This window comes from Calliopsis andreniformis, chromosome 10 (genome assembly GCF_051401765.1).
Source record: "Calliopsis andreniformis isolate RMS-2024a chromosome 10, iyCalAndr_principal, whole genome shotgun sequence".
Taxonomy (NCBI): Eukaryota; Metazoa; Arthropoda; class Insecta; order Hymenoptera; family Andrenidae; genus Calliopsis; species Calliopsis andreniformis.
The window spans coordinates 17,124,440-17,142,723 of record NC_135071.1 but is presented as its reverse complement, the minus strand read 5'-3'; the positions used below and the strand labels follow the sequence as shown (position 1 = coordinate 17,142,723).

The window sequence follows — 18,284 nt, the reverse complement described above, 5'->3', positions numbered from 1 at the left end:
AGGCAAGATTTGAAATAGTTCAATGTTTTATGTCGCATAAGTAACTCAAAAGTGATACAATACTTAAAAAACGTGATTTTTCAGTTAAAACAGTGAAACAGTTTAATAAAAACGTTTCCGTACATAGTATAAATTGTATATAGCAACTGAACTTCGAAACTCTAAAGCCAGTTCAAAGAATTTTGAGTTTTTTTACTTTTGAAATACGTGCGCAACATTTTCTATGCACTTGCAAATGCATTTGATGAAAACTGATTTTTTGACGAATACCTTTTCAATAAAATAGCCTATGTTCGCTTAATTTGCACAATACTGTATACAAATAATACTAGAAATAAGTAATATTGTAAAAGAATATTCCACATAGCAGCCTACGAAGAATATAAAAACCTTGTTGATCATTTCGAGACGCCAAAATAGTTTAGTTCATTTTTCCACCACTAGATGTCTGCCATTCGATAAATTTGAATTGTTACTTTCGAAAACCACTCTAGTATTCGTGTCTTTTATGTTTCTTCACGGATTGGTTGACGCTCTTCTCTCAACTTGTGATTGGTCGGTTTCAGAGAAGTTTAAGTTCAAATAAATGCAGCGTTTATTTAACTGCCGCTTAACCGTCGTTGAGGATTGCTTGCTTTAACAGCGCGAATAATAATGAAAAACATGCATTCGCGTGTCAAATAAAAAGTCTATTATTATGCGAGTATTAGGTAACTTGACAGTGAACAAACAATTCATTTCGTAGACAGTTTGTGTGTGTTACTTCGAGGGATTGATTATATTATTAGTAGACGAGGTTTGTTTTGTAGTATTTATTTGTTCGTACATGCGTCTCATTTCACGAACAATTTATTTTCGGAATAAAATAAGGAGTCTGATTTACTAAATTATGTAGTTTATACTGTAAATTGTATTTGATGATCGAGCAAAATTTGTTAAATATAGACGGTGTATTCGACGAGCATGAACAGTAGAAGAGGAAATTGTTTTTGGGATAAATATTGTTTCGGTCGATCGATATGTTAAAATTTTGGTAATGCATGTATTGGGTTACTTCGTAGTTTCAACGAGCATGTTATTTTTACTCACTTAACTGTAATTTTGAATAATTATATTGAATAGATGGAGTCACGCTTGCCAAAGCCAAAAATTATTTTATCAAGTTCACTTGCTACAACAAACGTTAGTACAAAGATGGATAATAGAAAGACAGTGAGGGATCAAAGTGCTCCACCTGCTACTAGTTCCAATGGAGTTTCTGAGAGATTAAAAAAGGCTAAGAGCACACTAAATATTAACTCAAAAAGTACGAATGAGAACAAGCCACCGCTGAAACAGACTCTAACCAGATCAAAAACTCTGGCATCAATTACAACAAAACCAGTGAAAAGACCAGCTACCAACACTACTACACACGGTGAAGTGAAAAAACCATACACTAGGCCTGTTGTTAAGCCAACTATCCAAAGGAGTAAGACTACATTAAGTAATGCATCTACTAAATCTGTTGCAAATGCAGCAACTAATAAGACAATAAACACAGCTGCAGCTAAACCTTCCAAATGGGATTTAAAAGGTCGTCTGGCTCATACAAGTGACGAACTGTCTAATGTACGACAAAAGTATAAAGAAACTACATCAAAGTTTACAGAGTTGCAAAATCAAGTAACCACTTTGGAGGCAAGTGTAAGTGAATACAGATCAAAAGCAGAACAGTATGAAAGCTTGAATAAAGTGTTAAATGATGAACTCAAAGGGTTGAAAATAGAAATGAGCAATGTACAAGAAGAACGAAATGATTTATCCAAAAGGCTGAAGGAAACAGAGGAATTATGCAAAAGTGTTTCGGGTGCATTGAAAGAGTATAAAGAAAAGTATGCTGCTCAGGAAGTACTGTTATCCAAGAGTACATTTGAGATAGAAGACTTGAAGAAATTCTTGGAGCTTGAAAAAAAACTTAATGTTGAATTGAGTACAGAAAGGAATGAATTACAATCATTGATTCACACAATGGACAAGGATCGAAGAATTCTGCATAATGCTATACAAGAGATGAAGGGAAATATTAGAGTATTTTGTAGAGTACGTCCTAGGACTCCAAATGAACTTGGAAGACCGTATGTAGTTTGTATTTACTACATAGTAAAACTTTTAATGAGGTTTTAAATTCTGATTTTATCTTATTTATTCCACAGGATGTGCACTATGAATTTTATAGACGAATGTACTATAGAAGTAGGCAAGATGGATGGTTCTGATGCCATTAGCTGCAGTGGAAAATTAAGAGGAACACGACAAGAGTTCTCCTTCGATAAAGTTTTCCCACCAACTGCCAAGCAAGCAGATATTTTTGAAGAATTAGCACTTTTAGTTCAGTCTGCTTTAGAGGGATATAATGTCTGTGTATTTGCATATGGCCAGACTGGTTCTGGTAAAACATACACAATGGAAGGAATACCAGGTCTTGAAACAGAAGGCATGATACCTAGAACGGTACTTATCATTCTCGTAATTTCGTAATACAATCAAATGATATGCAATCAGAATGTAATCATTTCGTATTCCAGGTACGGCATATATTTAACGAAATGAAACAGTTCCAACTACTTGGTTGGGAGTACCGCATAGAAGCCAGTTTTCTCGAGATTTATAACGAGCATATCGTTGATTTACTCGACTCTCAACCGAAAACACATGAGATCCGAATGGCCGACAGTAAAGGACACGACTTGTACGTCAGTAATCTCAAAGTAGAAGAAATACATAGTCCTGAGGAGTTACATGAATGTCTCTTAACAGCGCAACGTAACAGAGCGGTTGCGGCCACTCAGTCAAACGAACGGTAAAATAATATTTTTTATTAAAAATATACAGATTCCATAGCCTACATTATATCCTATAAATAGAGGAATAGGTGGCAGACTTTTAAACAATCGGGAAATTTGATTTTCCAGATCATCAAGATCGCATTCGGTGGCAAGAATAAAACTTATTGGAGTACACAAGACTAAAGAAGAGGTTTCTGTTGGAAATCTAAATTTAGTTGACTTAGCAGGTTCTGAAAGACTGAAGGGCGAGGAGTCAGCTCGTTTGACTGAAACGAAGAACATTAATAAATCTTTGGCGAATCTGGGTAACGTAATTCTTGCACTGTTGAAAAAGCAGGAACATATACCTTACAGAAACTCGAAGCTCACTCATTTATTGATGCCGTCTCTGGGCGGTAATTCGAAAACATTAATGTTGTTAAATGTATCACCCTTAGACGAATGTTATAACGAAACGTTGAATTCGCTTAGATTCGCTAGCAACGTGAACAGTTGTAAGACGGGCAATGTGAAACGAACGCGAACAGTGTTACAAAATTCTTAATATTTTTATCGAGTAATAGCTTGTTACTATATCTTTTTTATCTCCCATTAGACTGTAAAATACTTTTAATTCGGGATAATTAAATGAAGTTTTATGAAAAGTATTTTTATAATTTCTGATGTGTTTTTCAAAAAAACGTTCCAAATTGTTGTAAATAATCTAAATCATAATTTCATCACACTACATTCTATTCATTTATGTTACCAAAGTGTCATTCAAATTGGAGTTGCGTTTAGTTTTCAAATTTTAAATTATAGAACTTCTTTTTTAAACTTATACAAATAAACAACACGATTTCGAATTTATATGTGTTTTTATGTATCTTCCCATGAAAAATATTTTCATGGAACAATTTCTTTTATCATAAATATCAGTTGTAATCTGTTAAAACAGGAATGGATCTGACTTGGCATTCATTAATCTTTGGCTAGAAATTATGAATGTATAAAGTTGTTATAAGACTATTGTTATATTACTACAAGACTTCACACTTTTATTTTGTATTATATTTACATTAGTAGGATTTCAAATAAAAGCGTTCATATAAATATGAGTATCTTATTTAAAATGACGCTTGTACAGTAACTATTTGTACACCGACTTTATACGTATAATATAACTTGTAGACACTTCGAGTTTGCACGGATAAAAAAATCGGGACGGTTTTAAATTCGCTACAAATTTTTGAAATTCTGGCGAAGAACTTATAATGCGTTTTGGGATACCTGTTTTTAACTGATGATTACAATTTTTTTTATAGTTCGATAACTTTAGATTACTCTTTGTCTGCACTAAACTGCGATTCACATTATAGTTTGTTAAGAAGCAAGTATAATTAAAGCGTTGATTATTGAAATAACGGGGCAGACCATAATTATAGAAGAGTAACAATGTGTAATTACTAAAAGTAATTTTATCTTGTACAATACTTATGTTAGCATTGAATAAATACTCAATTTTATTTCCTTCCAAGGTATATTCTTCTTTTCGTTCATATATTAGCTTTTCCTGCAAGTACTGTGCACTCGTTTCGTATGTTGTAATCAAGCTTGATTGTAAGACACAGAAATCAAATTTGTCTACTATCTCTCTATCAAGAGTACAATTTTGTTCAGGACGTTTTGTAAAAGTTTTCAAATATGTGCCAATTGAATGAAAATAATCAATTCTGTGGGAATTTAGAATTGAGATACATATACACATAGAATTCTTATATAAGTCATTTTTTACTTACATGTTATTTGATAATTTTATCCTTTTCTTTATATGTTTATGCATACATATGAAGGGGATTATAAAACACCCTAAGAGAAGAACATAAACATATTGGAGTGCAGCTGTTACCATAAATACAATGCTGCATAGAGTGCAATTTCTTATTGCAACATGTGAGAAATTTTCTGCAATCGCTGATTTTATTGCAATGTCATATGCAGTTCCAGAATTCCAATTTTGTTGATAAATCATTACAGCTAAACGAGCATTCTTATTATAATTAGTCTGACACACACACGTACAATGATACTTATGATAATTACCTTCTTGTGTTAAACCATCTGAGTGATACAAGTTGCTTGTACACAATGCTATCCATAATCCAAATCCCCAGAGCAATAAAATATTCCACGATACGTAACGCGACCTTTTCCGCGTAAATAATTTTAAGCAACGATGAAGCATTGCATAAGAAATATTATTTGGAAACAGTTACATTTCTCTCCAATAAGTAATCACTAGATAACATTTTTTCAATTCGTTATTTTGCAAAGGGGCTTCATAAATATTTAATCAAAATAAATTTTGCATGGGATATCAATGGGAAATCAAAAGGTTACACTGAGACAAAAATAGAAGACAATCTAGGAAGGATATAACAGTGATAATTTCATGTCTGTTTTGTTGTTGCATTGCCTATGGAATGTCAATACTTTAGAATGGATGAGAGGAATGTAAATTAATATTATACATGTTTTAGACATATTCAATAAAATTTGGAATGTGCAATATTTTGACACGACTGAACACATTGAATCAGCAGCTTAGAATCATTTCTAAATTACAAGGAATGGAAGAAGAATTTAATGTGAATCACAGAACATCATGTAAAAAAGTAAATATAATGTATATATGGTACCAGAACAAAATCAGTAATTGGTCGAAATTAATATCCTTTCTATAGTGTAGCATACACAATAATGTTGCCAGATATTGTCATTGTGCATGTCATGTTGTGTCTTTGAAAGAACAGTGCAAAAGGCTCAATTGTAATGAAGAATATTTCTCATATGATAACTGCAGAAAGAAACTGCCTTGCAATGTAAGAACGTGTAAGACACGTAACAAATTACTTCATTGTAGAGTTCAATTAAGTGAAGGTATTTTCATCCTGTGAATTTATTTATCACATCATAATGGATTTCTGATACAATATTTTTTGCTAGTTCAGACAGATGTAAATCCTGAAGCACCAATATCGAAATCTACTAGTACAAATACAATTGATCGAGGCTCTGTAAAAACAAGAAGAAAACAAACTAAATCTGATCGAGTAAGCATAGGTTCACAATTATCCACGACTCATGTCCGTGATAAGATGATTACACGTGAAGAGAAGAGTGAGCAAACTACTGCAAAGGAACATTTTGATGCTGAAGTAAGTGTGAGAAGTTCAGATATGAACAGTGAACAATTCGAGATGAACAAAGAAATGATGCAGACAGAGGTAAATGATATACAAGAAACATCTGAAAAAGAAGAAATTGTTTCTGCAAAGGATGAAAATATGATCGAAAGAATAAAAAAGGTTTTCTCTTGAGAATAATCTATTCGTGTATTTAACATATATTTATGTGATATGTACTTTGTAGGATCTTATGAATGAAAGAGAACGTAACAAAGACCTGGAGAAGAAATTAAAATCATTGACTTGTAGTTTAAACTGTCTAAAAGAAGACAGTGAACAAAAAGCAGCTTGTTTAAAAGATGCCTTAGAAACTGCAGAAGAGCAATCTAAGCTTGCAATGAATTGGATGAAACAATCAAAAAACCAATCAGATTTATTTAAAGCGGACAGAGACGAGTTATTAAACGAGATCACGAAGTTACAAGTATGTACACAGGGAAGAAATCATTTTCATTGATGTCAAAATTAATATCGTTTCAGCAACAGCTAGTTGAAGTTGCACGTGCAAATACAGAGCTGACTCAGGAACGGGATAATTTAAAAACTAAATTAGAATCGTTTACAGCGGATGAATCGCAAAAGTATCTTTCGTAACTTTTCTCTGAATATTTGAAAGCCTTGTTTCTTCAAAGTATAATTCAAAAATCACTTCAGATATTAAATGCATGCTTCAATCGTACAAGGTGTGAAGAAGTTAAGAAAGAAGTGAATAGAATGAAATGCGCGTTAAAAGAAAAAGAAGATGCTTTAAGCAAGGAAAGGTCAGAATTTAAGGATATGATTTTGGAGCTTACGAACGTGATTAAGATACAGAAAAGAAGGATATGCGAAGTGACTTGCATATGTAATAATCAACAACGCATGTTGCACGAGAAAGAGAGCGAACTATCTCAGAAAGTAAGGAAATGAATGGCTCACTAAATTAGAACTTAACATTGATCTGCTACTGTTCACAGAATTCTGAATTATCAGAAGTACAAAGTATATTACAGTCAAGTAACTGTACCTGCCAAGAACTGGAGGAGAAAATAGAGCATTTAAAATACAGTTTATTAGAAGAAACAAAAGTATGCGGATGTTTAAAAGAAGAGATAGAAATTCTTAAAGACAATCACAGTTCTGAAATAAGAATAAAAGAAAAAATCGTAGAAGAACAAAATAGAATAATCGCAAAGCAAAGAAAAGTAATGCACACAGTCATGTAAATTACAATATAGATTGTACACGTCGCAGCAAAATTAAAGGATCACAAATTTTGAGTCGAAAAATTGTTGATCTGTGAGCTGCTGTAACTTTGCGAAAAAAAATCGTACAGCAGTACGATTTTAGGCTCATTTTAAAGGGCAAAACGTGTGCTTTAATTCTGCTGTGAAGTGTATAGAGATCAATTAATGAATATCGATTGTTTTAGTTATTACATGAGAGTGAAAAAATGGCTCAACAAGCTGCTTTAGAATTTGATCAGTTGAAAGCAGAATTATATAAAGAAAAAGAGAGGAATATATCTCTGCAAATATCATTGGGCAAGACTGATGATAAACTAAATGCTGCATATACATCAGAATGCAAAAAATGTAAAGATCTGAGGGGTGAGATAGATCATCTGAAAAAGGAAAAACAGAGGGCACTAACAATTGCAAAATTTGCTTATCAAAAATTTCATCAATCTGTAAAAGGGTATGAGAGAGAACTTATCTCTGAAAAGCAGCAACATAAATATCTGGCTCTAATGATTGAGAAAAAAGAGATGGAGGTAGATTGTTTAAAAAACCAACTATTTCAAAATAGTTCAAGAACTTTCAGAAAAACAAATGAATACATCATATAACATGAGTACAGTAAAATTTAATTATAAGAATTGTCTATATTCACAAAGAATCAGAAAACTTGTGCTTAGAATTATGTGAATAAGTACATAATATTGTGTGTGTGTGTGTGTGTGTGTTATATTATAGCATATCTACTGCCTGCTATGGACAATTTATAGATACATATTTATATTGTAACTGCACATAGTGCATCATGTCCTTTTTCTAGTAATTTGTTCAAGAAACTTCAATGAAGTTTTTCACTGAATACTTGTATACAACTACTTAAATTTTAGTTTAGATATTCTTACCCCAATTTCAAGAAACAATAATGTAATGTTTCTTTTGTACCATGCAATGTTATAATTGAAGTGTGTCTTCCAATTCTTATCCAAAAAATGTTTATAGAATACTGACATATCATCTGCAGTAATAGATGTCTTCCCTTGAGCCTTCAGATGCTCTTGAAATTTTTTACGTTCCTATAACACATTCAAGGCACTGAAAACTTTGAAATTCTTTTCTTAAAAATATTACATAAAATACTCTGCTGTACTTGTATGAAACTGTTATTGTGCCTTGTCCAAAATTTTTGATTCCAAAGTTGAGTGTCTTCTCTGGCTTCCCTGTATCGCTTCTCCAGGCTTGTTTCATTTTGAGATTTCGCGAATATTATCGGTCTTAAGTTAGTAACTGGATCTGGTGGTCCAATAATGTCAATTTGCGATATAGATTTTAGGTTAGGACATGCTTTCTGATTAAAATGAAAATTGTAAATAAATATGAATTTCCCAAAACTTAAATTAACATAATACTGAAAGTGCTTACTGTGCTGTACAGTCGAACTACTTTGTTGCAATAGTTTGTTTGTAAACAATTCCATAAACGAGCCATTTCATAACGTTCTTGAAGATCGTAAATTTGTAGGTTAGTTACATGACTTAATAATACATACGCAATTTTACATTTACATCAAGTTCGAATTATGTACGGAAAAACCGAAAACATAACTATTAAAAAGCATATTCAAGAAACAACCGTTTATTAATATAGTAACATAAGCTCTCTTATAAATACAGTCTAATAAATCTAGTAATTGCATTTCATTCGCTACATAAATAAGAATCATTCGTCTCTATCATGATAGAATTAAGTATAAATCAACCGATTATGCATTTGCTTAAAAGTTTCGCTTCAATTTGCCAAAAAAAGGAAAAAACAAAAGGAATAGTTTGTAATCATGATTTCCTTTACACTATACATCTTTAATAGCAAAAAAATCGTTTCAAAAATTCAATGTGCGATCTAGTTGTATAAGACTTTTTATATTTAAAAAAATTAGAGAAAAAGGATTACTTATTCACGTCGTAATAAATCGATTTAAAAGTTTTTGACTATAAATTTCAAAAATCTTAGGTTGCCTGTGTTAAGACTAGAGTTTTTTGTTTTGTAAAAACATTCCCTCTGTATGCACAAGTAGTTGTTCATGAAAACACATCCAGGCATGCATTTAATACAATTCATTACTAGTATGCGATTAGTACGAACCACTTCATTCAACATAGCACCCACAGATACATTTTCTGGGAACAATTAACGATGTTCTTAATATCGAGTTTTCGATAGTTCGTATTACCTCCTAATATAAACACTGATTTATACCTAATTCAACGATTTTAAATATGCTGCGTCAAATAATTCGAGTTCCTTCTCTAAATAATTAGCCTTATTTCGTAAAACCTTGGCGTTACTAGTTGCCTCTTCGAGTGTTCTTATTGTACTTGCGATATTCTTTAACTCGGTGTCCATTTCGGACGTCGTTTCATCTACTAAATGGCACAAGCGTGCAAAGGTACTTGACAACTCCCTGGTCACGAAAAATATAATAATATTACAGCTGATAATGATAAATATTAGAACAGAGAAAAGAAATCCACACTTACTGTTGTACTTGATGACTACAATTCGCCGATGTAAGATCAACAATTAGTTTCAACTTTTTCGTAGCGTGAGATACATACTGACGTTTAAATTCGCGTTCTTTCGCTTTGTTAGTCCACGTTAGTCGTTCGTACATGTATAAAGCACCGTATATAGCACCAGTTACTGCTATAAGCCTCCAACCAATTGTTTTTAACATCTAAAATAGAATATCTCAGCGAATCTCTGGCTTTTAGATAAAAGAACTATTCTTTTGAAGTATACTTACGAAACCAGCGACTATCAGACCTCCCATAGTTCCTTGAGATGTTATAGATGCCACTGCAATTCTAGTGGCTAATGACCAATCATCGGACCTTGGTTGATAACACGGTGTATTAGATACGAATTTAATAGAATCAACACTTTCTGCAGGGGACATTATTGCGGGTGGTATCTACGAATTTACATAAATTATTGAATAATAATTTTATCATTATAAGAATTCATGACGAATACTATTTATAAAGTCCACTCACATCCTGTGGATAATTGGCAATGGCTAGTTTCTGGCTTTGTCTTCCTGCAAACTTTTGAATTATGGCTGTGAATCCCCAAGAGAATCTAAATTCTAAGTCTTCGTGGAAGTCCGCGCACAAATTGTCACAATTTAACGTATATAACATTTCGAACTCTCTCCTCGGCAGAATGTTTAACGACATTTGCCTTTTGTTGTCCGGCAATAAACTTGCCATTCGCTCTGTCATTTCTCTCTGCGAACTTTCCATGTTCATTGCCAATGCATTACTAAGCCTCGACCTTAAGTTAGAGCCTACATAATCGAAATATTAGAATTTCCAAAAAGTAATAAGTATTAAAATAATTGAAGCATTACCTAAGCCATTTTCCACGTGTTTATGAAGTTCACGTTTGTACACGTTTAGAACTAATAAGTCGGTATGAAATGGAACACTGAATTCGTCAACAAGCACTGCTAATCTATGAATTTCTTCGCTCAGAGCTTTAGAAACCCTTTGCTCTACATCCTCCACTATGCGATGAATTTTGTCCTTCATTTCTTGAGTTAATAACATTAACTGCTGTTCCGTGTAATTTAACTTGTCATGAACGTCTCGTTTAATCTGTAATTGCTCGCTTTTCATCCTCTGAGCTCTTTCTAATATATTGTCCATTGTTTGCCAAATTTCTCTAAAAGAAATACATTTTCTACATGATAAAAGGAAGACATTTAAACGAGAATTAAATGAATGATAAACTGCTTACTTAGCGATATGCTTGCCGCGTTCAGAATGTTGCTCGAATTTTGTTTTTACTGCGGACTTTGAGATGCATTCCTCGAATTTTCGTTCGAAATCTTGAAATTCGAAGTATCGATTTTGGAAACCATCTGCTAGTGCACCGTCTGGAATAAATTTGAATAGATATTATACGTGAAGCACATTTTTGAAATAAAAAATTTGAGAGATTTACTATGAGCAGGTTGTCCACGTTGTTCTTCCATCCGAGCTTGCAGAGTTTCTTTCGCAGAAATAAAAAAGACACGTTCCTCGGCATCTTTTGGAGTATAAACTTTCAACTCTCTGGATAAAAAGTCGATTGCTCGTTCTTGATGTTGCGCCCTCACCTACACAGACATGAAATTATAAATAAATACAACTTACATAACAACGTGTAAAGCACAAAAATTAAAGAGCAAAAAGCACATCGTAAAAATTCTTCTGGAAACAAAAGACAGAAGAAAAATCTAAGCCTCTGTATTATTGGACAAAAATTAGATTTATTTCGATTTTTAATATTTTTTCATGCCATAGAATTTGTGCACAGTATAAATTATGTAGTGCAACTTTGTTGGTTTCATAGTAATATCAGAAAATAAGTCTGTAATTGGAAAATAAAGTGTGGCTATGAAAAGTGAAGTGTTTTAATAAGATATCTTACCTCCTTTTGCTCTTTGGCCAGCTAAGGGATAAATGGGGTTTTATGTAAATTATTTAAGTAAAGCTGCCACTGCATACAGCTAATAATATGTCAATGAATTTTTATTTTATATATATTTTTGATTGCTTAATGTGCAGTGAATTGACTTATTTATGCACAAAAAATTCGAAAGTAATATGTAGTACCAGCTTTAATGAATATCTTGCAAATCTTGCAAAGAACTCATTCGTAATAAATTATTTTCTTAAAATAGCTTTCTAGCCAATTGAATATATTACAGAGCAACGCGTGAAATGGCAAGGTGATCATGGATGATACATATAAATTTGTATATTACATACTTGGTCAAAGAATTCTGGTTCTGAAGCGGATGCGTCCCATCGATTATTTAGAATAAAGATATTTGGTTTAGATAATTTTGTAGACACTTTGTGGAAGAAATTTTTTTCCTATAATTGTAATAATAATATTAACATTATTACTATCTGATTAACAACGTCGTTCATACTAAAGTATTAACTATCACTTACCGTAACCATCAAGGTAGACTCAGCATTGGCTACCAAAACAAAAACATCTGCATCTAAACAATGTTTGTCAATCCATTCATCTAAATTAGGTGTTACATCTACTCCAGGACTGTCAACAAATACTACATCGTCTCGTAATAGCAAACATTTTTCTTTTGGCCAAAATATTCTTACTAAATGACTTTCACACAATTTTTCTTTACATAAAGCATGACCTAATTGACCCACTGATTGAACAGGTTGTTTTTCTGTAGATCCTTCGGTAATAAGATAAGATTCGCCATTTTCTGAGCCTTCAACTTGCAAAAAACAATTTGTTGTGTGTCCTATACCACTGGGTAAAATTTTATCTCGTAACATTGCATTAATAACTGTACTCTTTCCATTACTGGTCCTATAATATACATTTTTGTTATTCATGGCTTAGATATTAATACTATTTTCTGTTCATGTATTTATATACCTTCCAAAGAATGCAACCTTCATGTGATCCCTCTTAAGTACATCTCTAATGGCATGAACTTTATTAACATAGCTTTCAATTGTCTGTACCTCATTAGGTGTGATAATATTACCCTTAACTTGGAGTACTGTCAAAATAATTTTATTATTATTGTTTGACATTGATGTCTTTTGTAGTGAGCATTCTGTTAATGTTACTTACATTTCATAAATCCCAAGGTGTCCTGCACATAGTCCTCTATTTCCACAAATATATCATTGATCTTTTTCTTTGCTTTAACAAATATCTGAAGAGGAGAATTATCAGTTCTAATATCTGTTGATCTTATGTGGCTGTCTCCTCCAATCATGGACATTGTACGATTGATGTAGGCAGCCATAATTCCTTATACAAGTATTGTGTACGTGGTGTGTATGGCAAATTAAGAAAAAATATAGTGCAATACTTTAGGCAGGACGTTGATGCAGTGCACAGCATGCAGGATCAACTGAAATCATAAAAAAAGCAACAATTAAATATTTTCTATCTAATAATATCAATCTACAATGTATTACGTATGCATTTCTTTGTATACAATAAAGTTCTTAAAAGGTATATACAAGGAAACACATACACTAAGCAATAATTTAACTATCCAGGTATCTTTACATAGCTATAAAAGATAAGCATAAAAAAGCAGAATATCAATATATTTAATAATGATAATTGAGTGTATGTATGAATATATATGATACAATAAGCTATGGAAATATATATTCATAATTTCTGAAGATGAAACAATATTTCAAATTTGAAATATGTGCGTAACATGTGTGCATGTGATTAAATACATGTAATCTATTACACACAATAAACACCATATAATATTGAAAGCAAAATAATGAAACCTTCTTGTCTTTAGTCATTGAAGTGTCCTTTGTTGTAATATAAATTGTACGCAACTTTCAATGTCTCCTTTAGCCCAATTCTTCTAAAACAATTTATTATACTATCATTATTTGATATCCCCTCACTATTCATAAGATTACAGATTCTCTTGGAAGATATATATATAGCAAAGTGCTCCATTTAGATTTCAATGAAATTCTACATAAATCATATTGTCATTCTGACTTTTCGCGTTGTCGGGTCAATTACCTATGTTATATTGCTTATATCAATCGAGATATTTATAAGTTCTGACAAATTGATGTGTACAATCTGTATAACGCGATTGCAACAGAATATTTTGCGTCTTTATAATTCATTCGGACAACTACGACGCGCGTTAACTCGTATACTAACAGAACAATAAACGCTATCCATTCTTAATTAAAACGTTTATAGATGAGGAAAACAAGATTTATGTATTAAAAAATGAAAAAATGCGCCCCGAGATATTTGCCGCAATCTAACCTGTAGTAACGTGAATCTTTGCGTCACTCTGTAAGCTTATACTCTTACCGGACGTTATAATTCTTCTAATATCATATTTCTAATCGTGTTTGAATCTGATCGTGCGTAAAACGTCGCATAACATTTCGTTGCTATAAAATATCTAATGAACTAATAATTAGATCGAAGTACACTAAAATAAGTTCATATGTGAACTGAGTATGGAGGTGGAAGCGAACACGTGACACACGACAAACGAGGCTCATTTTCAAATAACTGTAACATACTTATAAGAGACTTTTCAAAGATTTTTATAAATTCAAAAATTATGTGCCTCTATGAAAATGAATACCTCGAATCTATCGAAATTTTAAAAACGCAAAATTTTTATGATTTTCAAATTCACCGCCGAATAAAACAACCAATATGAAGTTCACTTCCACGATGATCGAATTTTTACAGATTTATGGAGCACACGATATTTTAAGAAAATTTATCCTGCACTGTTCTGCATTTGGAAATAATCGTGTTCATTAATGCAATCGTGAATCGTGCTGAATAAATTTCTGTATAGGTGCGTCCTTCAACAGTATGGCGGCTTTATGATTTCAATTTGTCTATGCTCGTCTTCGTCTAGTCGCACGAGGCGTATTCCCGCGTGGCATTCTGAAAAACTGGAGCGATCGGGCTAATTTCTTTATTTTGGAGTAATTGTTTCTAATGCGATAATATGCCTAGCGGATTCGAGCATTCTATCAAAGTCCCAAGACTTTACAAAACTGCAGCAAAGATTATCCAAGAAGTGAGCGAGAACGGTGGCAGCCTCAAATCTTTGATTTACGAACAGAAGCATCCTGTAAGTTAAGCGTTTGAGCAAGCGAGAGTAGATAATCGAATGCTAGATTTGCAAGATAGGTTTGCACTTGAAAACTTAAAACGCGACTGGTTCAGTTTCTTGTTTTACGGTTAGACTTTGACTCTGTTGGAATCACGTGGTTTTCTTGGGTGTTTCTCCCGGAATCTGTTTAAAAATGCGCATCTCATTACATATCTATTGCGTTGGCACGATTCTTCATTAATCTTTACTTCACAATGTAGAATGTGTCTGCAATATACTCTTTGTGCTACAATACGTTGCAAAGAGAGGCTCTGCTAAGTTCTCTTTTGAACAAAACGCGTATATTGCTGAACGAGCCTCGTTTGAACCCATGGTTGGCAAGGATTCTGATAAACGAGTTGCTTTGGGGAAAACAGACCCTGAAGACAGAATGTAAGCCCGCTAAAATTGTACTCACTTATGAGAAGCAACTGCGGGAGGAATTGAGCCAAGTTAAAGATGTAGAAGCGCTTCAGCTGCCTACTCAGACAGGTAATAGTATTGCTTTCACTTATTAGTAACTGTATATTATTTTTGCAGAAATGGACCATTCCTGTACAAGGAAATTAGTTGCCGGATCGAGCCACTGATTTGAGATATAGTGAATTATTTTCTTTGTAAGAGAATCACTCATCTGGATTGATGGTTTTAATTATCCGCAACAACCGAATACTTTCTAGTCGACAATCTAGAATTAAAAGATTTTTTTCTTACGTACATAAAGATCACTCAAAGTCTTCTGAAAAAGAGTATCCTCAGGAACAGAGCAAAGATCCATCAACTATGAGTTTAGCATCAGTGTTAGGGACATTATTCTTGTATAGCGTGGCTATGTTTACATTACCATTTGTTGCATTTTTCGGAGTACAGCATTTAATGAAGACTCAGTTACATGTAGATAGATATGTAACAAACTGCTGTTCCGTGCTTGCTGCAGTGGTTACAGTGAACATAATAATATCTTGCTATGCTTATCATGCCCTTCATGAATCTGATGATACTTCTGATTCGGATGAAGTTGCAGATCAGCCTTCTAAAGAAAGTCTTAATAAAAAAATTGATTAAGCATACATAAGTGACATCATAAGTGTAATCAAAACTATAATCCTAGTATTAATGTATCCTACATTGCATTATTATAAATAATGTTGATAACATATTGATATATGTAATAGCTATTCGATAGAATGTAATTTATGTATTTGTATATTTTTTTACTATTATTAGTATGTTGTGAATTATATAATATTGAATATACTTATTCAATATGTATGAAACAATAAACAACTGAGTCAGAAACTATGATGTTCATTTTATATTATGTACCTTTATATATTTGCTAAAATTGCTCTCATTTTTTCAGTTCGAAAACCGAGGTATGTCCGTGTCAACACGTTATTACTGCCGCTAAGCAAGGCAATTGCCTACTTCCAAGAAGAAGGATGGTCTCTTCAGCCAAAATGCTCTACTTATGCAGCACATCTTGCTGCTGTAAAGAATTTATCAAAGCCAAAATTTATGCAAGACTTCCATGTCCCAGAACTACTCGTTTTCCCACCTAACACCACGTTTCATAATCATCTTGGATATAAAAATGGAGAAATAGTTTTACAAGATAAGGTAAGTATCTTTTTCAAGTATGATTATTACGCTGCAATTTCTTTTTTAGTTCTGTGTTTCACTATTCTTCATTCTTCTAGGCAAGCTGCCTTCCATCGCAGTTATTGAATCCAGAATCTGGCTCTGTAGTGCTCGATATGTGTGCAGCTCCAGGAATGAAAACATCTCATTTGGCTGCAATGATGAAGAATAACGGGTATAAAAATAACTTCTCATTCATAAGCATAGGAAAATATGTAATGCAAATATTACTTATGTAACTTTTTAGGAAGTTGTATGCAGTAGAAGTTGACACACGAAGATACGCGACTTTGTGTGAGCAAATGAAACTAACAAGTTCTTCTTGCGTGGAGACTATTAATAAGGATGCGCTAACGCTTGAAGCAAAAGAATACTCTGACGTGGAATATATTCTAGTTGATCCAACTTGTTCTGGTTCAGGTAAAATCCTCGTAATAACAAAATAATGAATGATTAAATATATCTAAAGCAAATATTTCATTACAGGTATGATAAACAGGCAAATGGTAAAAGGAAAAGAGGAATATTCAGAGCAGCGTCTGAAACAACTGCAAGCGTTTCAAGTATTCCTTTTGAGGCACGCTCTTCTAAATTTCCCAAATGTGAAAAGGGTGGTTTACAGTACCTGTTCCAAGCATGCAGAAGAAAATGAGCAAGTGGTAGATGAGATTCTCGATAATGTCCAAGATGCATACAAGCTTGTTTCCGTAAAAAGTCTATTGAAGGATAACTGGATAAATTACAGCTCGAAGAATTACAAATGTTCTGACAAATGCCTTTACGCTAAATCTAACGTCGATTTATGCAACGATTTCTTCGTCGCAGTGTTCGAGCGAAACTCTAGTGTACCTCTGCCAGACTACAAAAAATTTGAGAGGAGTGAATCGAACTCGGTAATGAGGAAAAAGCGTTTTAGAAGAAAATCCATGAGCTCACAAAATACTACCGCGGAAGATAGTATGTTGAATGTTTCCTCTGACTCGATAAAATTTCTTGCTGAGATGCCTTCTCAAGCCAATAATGACGACGGAGAAAAAGCTAATGAACCTCCAGCAAAAAAGAGGAAGAAGAGATTTCTTCGTAAAAAGAAGAAGCAACCCGGTGAAGGAACTCCAGTAGGTTCGAAGCAAGTTAATACACCAAAGAAAAAGCAATCATAAACCTCCATCAATGTTTTTTCTAATGTTATGCAAAATGTGTTAAAGTTTTTTAATATCGAGTCAAGAAATATAACGAAGAATATATTCTGATGTACAAATTTGAAACGTATTAATTATTCTGTCCTCGCTGTTGGGCCATTTCTGTTCTATTCCTTTCTTTGTGCGCTGTTTTTGCCAACGCCATACTTTTTTAAGTTATTTTTAACATTATTTCGGATAAGATCGGCACCTTTTATCGGTGGTGTCGCGTAACTTTCAGCCACGGCACGAAATCTCGAGCACGCACGGCATCGGAGGCCCAAGAAACTTGCGTCCTTCGAACACAGCACGTAAGAAGGAGTCATAGAAACTTTAACATATCCAAAATGAAATATAAGGGCCGTATTTCACTAGACATATCATGTCTAAACTTTACTTAATTATTGTAATAGTATTTGTGGTCACAGTTAGTTCAGTATCTCTTCATAGGCGAGCAACAAAGGGAGGTTTAACTATAG

At 33.1% G+C, this 18,284-nt stretch overlaps 6 protein-coding genes across 11 annotated transcripts; 3 read left to right on the top strand and 3 right to left on the bottom strand.

Annotated features, from left to right (window-relative positions):
• Positions 1–1,043: 1,043 nt before the first annotated feature.
• LOC143184613 (protein claret segregational) lies at positions 1,044–3,597 on the top strand. The gene is made up of 4 exons (XM_076386969.1): positions 1,044–2,117; positions 2,196–2,493; positions 2,568–2,842; positions 2,955–3,597. Exons 1-4 carry the CDS (start codon positions 1,123–1,125, stop codon positions 3,370–3,372), a joined length of 1,986 nt encoding a protein of 661 aa, XP_076243084.1. The 5' UTR covers positions 1,044–1,122; the 3' UTR covers positions 3,373–3,597.
• Positions 3,598–3,845: 248 nt separating this feature from the next.
• On the bottom strand, positions 3,846–5,071 carry LOC143184368 (uncharacterized). 2 transcript variants are annotated; one of them, XM_076386555.1, is made up of 3 exons: positions 4,911–5,071; positions 4,607–4,844; positions 3,846–4,540 (listed from the first exon to the last, which is right to left on the bottom strand). In XM_076386555.1, exons 1-3 carry the CDS (start codon positions 5,050–5,052, stop codon positions 3,958–3,960), a joined length of 963 nt encoding a protein of 320 aa, XP_076242670.1. In that variant the 5' UTR covers positions 5,053–5,071; the 3' UTR covers positions 3,846–3,957. The 2 variants fall into 2 exon arrangements, with proteins under 2 accessions (XP_076242670.1, XP_076242669.1); XM_076386554.1 differs by having other exon boundaries at positions 4,607–5,071.
• A 2,809-nt stretch (positions 5,072–7,880) lies between these two features.
• Positions 7,881–8,815, bottom strand: Coa8 (Cytochrome c oxidase assembly factor 8). Of its 2 annotated transcripts, XM_076386557.1 has the most exons (3): positions 8,692–8,815; positions 8,420–8,617; positions 7,881–8,345 (listed from the first exon to the last, which is right to left on the bottom strand). In XM_076386557.1, the coding sequence occupies exons 1-3, from the start codon at positions 8,755–8,757 to the stop codon at positions 8,145–8,147; spliced, it is 465 nt and encodes a 154-aa protein (XP_076242672.1). In that variant the 5' UTR covers positions 8,758–8,815; the 3' UTR covers positions 7,881–8,144. The 2 variants fall into 2 exon arrangements, with proteins under 2 accessions (XP_076242672.1, XP_076242671.1); XM_076386556.1 differs by having other exon boundaries at positions 8,420–8,763.
• A 73-nt stretch (positions 8,816–8,888) lies between these two features.
• Marf (Mitochondrial assembly regulatory factor) lies at positions 8,889–14,312 on the bottom strand. Of its 4 annotated transcripts, XM_076386552.1 has the most exons (14): positions 14,179–14,312; positions 12,937–13,222; positions 12,736–12,862; positions 12,273–12,666; positions 12,084–12,191; positions 11,743–11,763; positions 11,275–11,428; positions 11,068–11,206; positions 10,679–10,992; positions 10,323–10,615; positions 10,073–10,240; positions 9,807–10,003; positions 9,526–9,730; positions 8,889–9,446 (listed from the first exon to the last, which is right to left on the bottom strand). In XM_076386552.1, the coding sequence occupies exons 2-13, from the start codon at positions 13,112–13,114 to the stop codon at positions 9,526–9,528; spliced, it is 2,298 nt and encodes a 765-aa protein (XP_076242667.1). In that variant the 5' UTR covers positions 13,115–13,222; positions 14,179–14,312; the 3' UTR covers positions 8,889–9,446. The 4 variants fall into 4 exon arrangements, with proteins under 4 accessions (XP_076242667.1, XP_076242665.1, XP_076242666.1 ...); XM_076386550.1 differs by having other exon boundaries at positions 8,889–9,730; XM_076386551.1 differs by having other exon boundaries at positions 8,889–9,730; positions 14,131–14,237.
• Positions 14,313–14,721: 409 nt separating this feature from the next.
• Positions 14,722–17,914, top strand: Nsun5 (Nop2/Sun-like domain containing protein 5). The gene is made up of 6 exons (XM_076387434.1): positions 14,722–14,965; positions 15,208–15,478; positions 16,350–16,606; positions 16,687–16,802; positions 16,875–17,047; positions 17,114–17,914. Exons 1-6 carry the CDS (start codon positions 14,840–14,842, stop codon positions 17,785–17,787), a joined length of 1,617 nt encoding a protein of 538 aa, XP_076243549.1. The 5' UTR covers positions 14,722–14,839; the 3' UTR covers positions 17,788–17,914.
• On the top strand, positions 15,240–16,278 carry LOC143184880 (uncharacterized). The gene is made up of 2 exons (XM_076387435.1): positions 15,240–15,379; positions 15,527–16,278. The coding sequence occupies exon 2, from the start codon at positions 15,629–15,631 to the stop codon at positions 16,049–16,051; it is 423 nt and encodes a 140-aa protein (XP_076243550.1). The 5' UTR covers positions 15,240–15,379; positions 15,527–15,628; the 3' UTR covers positions 16,052–16,278.
• Positions 17,915–18,284: the final 370 nt, after the last annotated feature.

Bases quoted from the DNA above. Each gene is read 5' to 3' on its own strand.
- LOC143184613 (XM_076386969.1), top strand. From the start codon at position 1,123: ATGGAGTCACGCTTGCCAAAGCCAAAAATTATTTTATCAAGTTCACTT. The intron at 2,118-2,195 runs GTATGTAGTTTG...TTTATTCCACAG, and splicing joins CCAAATGAACTTGGAAGACC to GATGTGCACTATGAATTTTA. The intron at 2,843-2,954 runs GTAAAATAATAT...TTGATTTTCCAG, and splicing joins GCCACTCAGTCAAACGAACG to ATCATCAAGATCGCATTCGG.
- LOC143184368 (XM_076386554.1), bottom strand. From the start codon at position 5,052: ATGCTTCATCGTTGCTTAAAATTATTTACGCGGAAAAGGTCGCGTTAC. The intron at 4,541-4,606 runs GTAAGTAAAAAA...AAATTCCCACAG, and splicing joins ATAAAATTATCAAATAACAT to AATTGATTATTTTCATTCAA.
- Coa8 (XM_076386556.1), bottom strand. From the start codon at position 8,746: ATGGAATTGTTTACAAACAAACTATTGCAACAAAGTAGTTCGACTGTA. The intron at 8,346-8,419 runs GTACAGCAGAGT...AATGTGTTATAG, and splicing joins ACAATAACAGTTTCATACAA to GAACGTAAAAAATTTCAAGA.
- Marf (XM_076386550.1), bottom strand. From the start codon at position 13,114: ATGGCTGCCTACATCAATCGTACAATGTCCATGATTGGAGGAGACAGC. The intron at 12,192-12,272 runs GTAAGTGATAGT...TTACAATTATAG, and splicing joins AGTCTACCTTGATGGTTACG to GAAAAAAATTTCTTCCACAA. The intron at 10,004-10,072 runs GTAAGTATACTT...ATTCTATTTTAG, and splicing joins GTCTGATAGTCGCTGGTTTC to ATGTTAAAAACAATTGGTTG.
- Nsun5 (XM_076387434.1), top strand. From the start codon at position 14,840: ATGCCTAGCGGATTCGAGCATTCTATCAAAGTCCCAAGACTTTACAAA. The intron at 16,803-16,874 runs GTATAAAAATAA...GTAACTTTTTAG, and splicing joins GCAATGATGAAGAATAACGG to GAAGTTGTATGCAGTAGAAG. The intron at 17,048-17,113 runs GTAAAATCCTCG...ATTTCATTACAG, and splicing joins TCCAACTTGTTCTGGTTCAG to GTATGATAAACAGGCAAATG.
- LOC143184880 (XM_076387435.1), top strand. From the start codon at position 15,629: ATGGTTTTAATTATCCGCAACAACCGAATACTTTCTAGTCGACAATCT.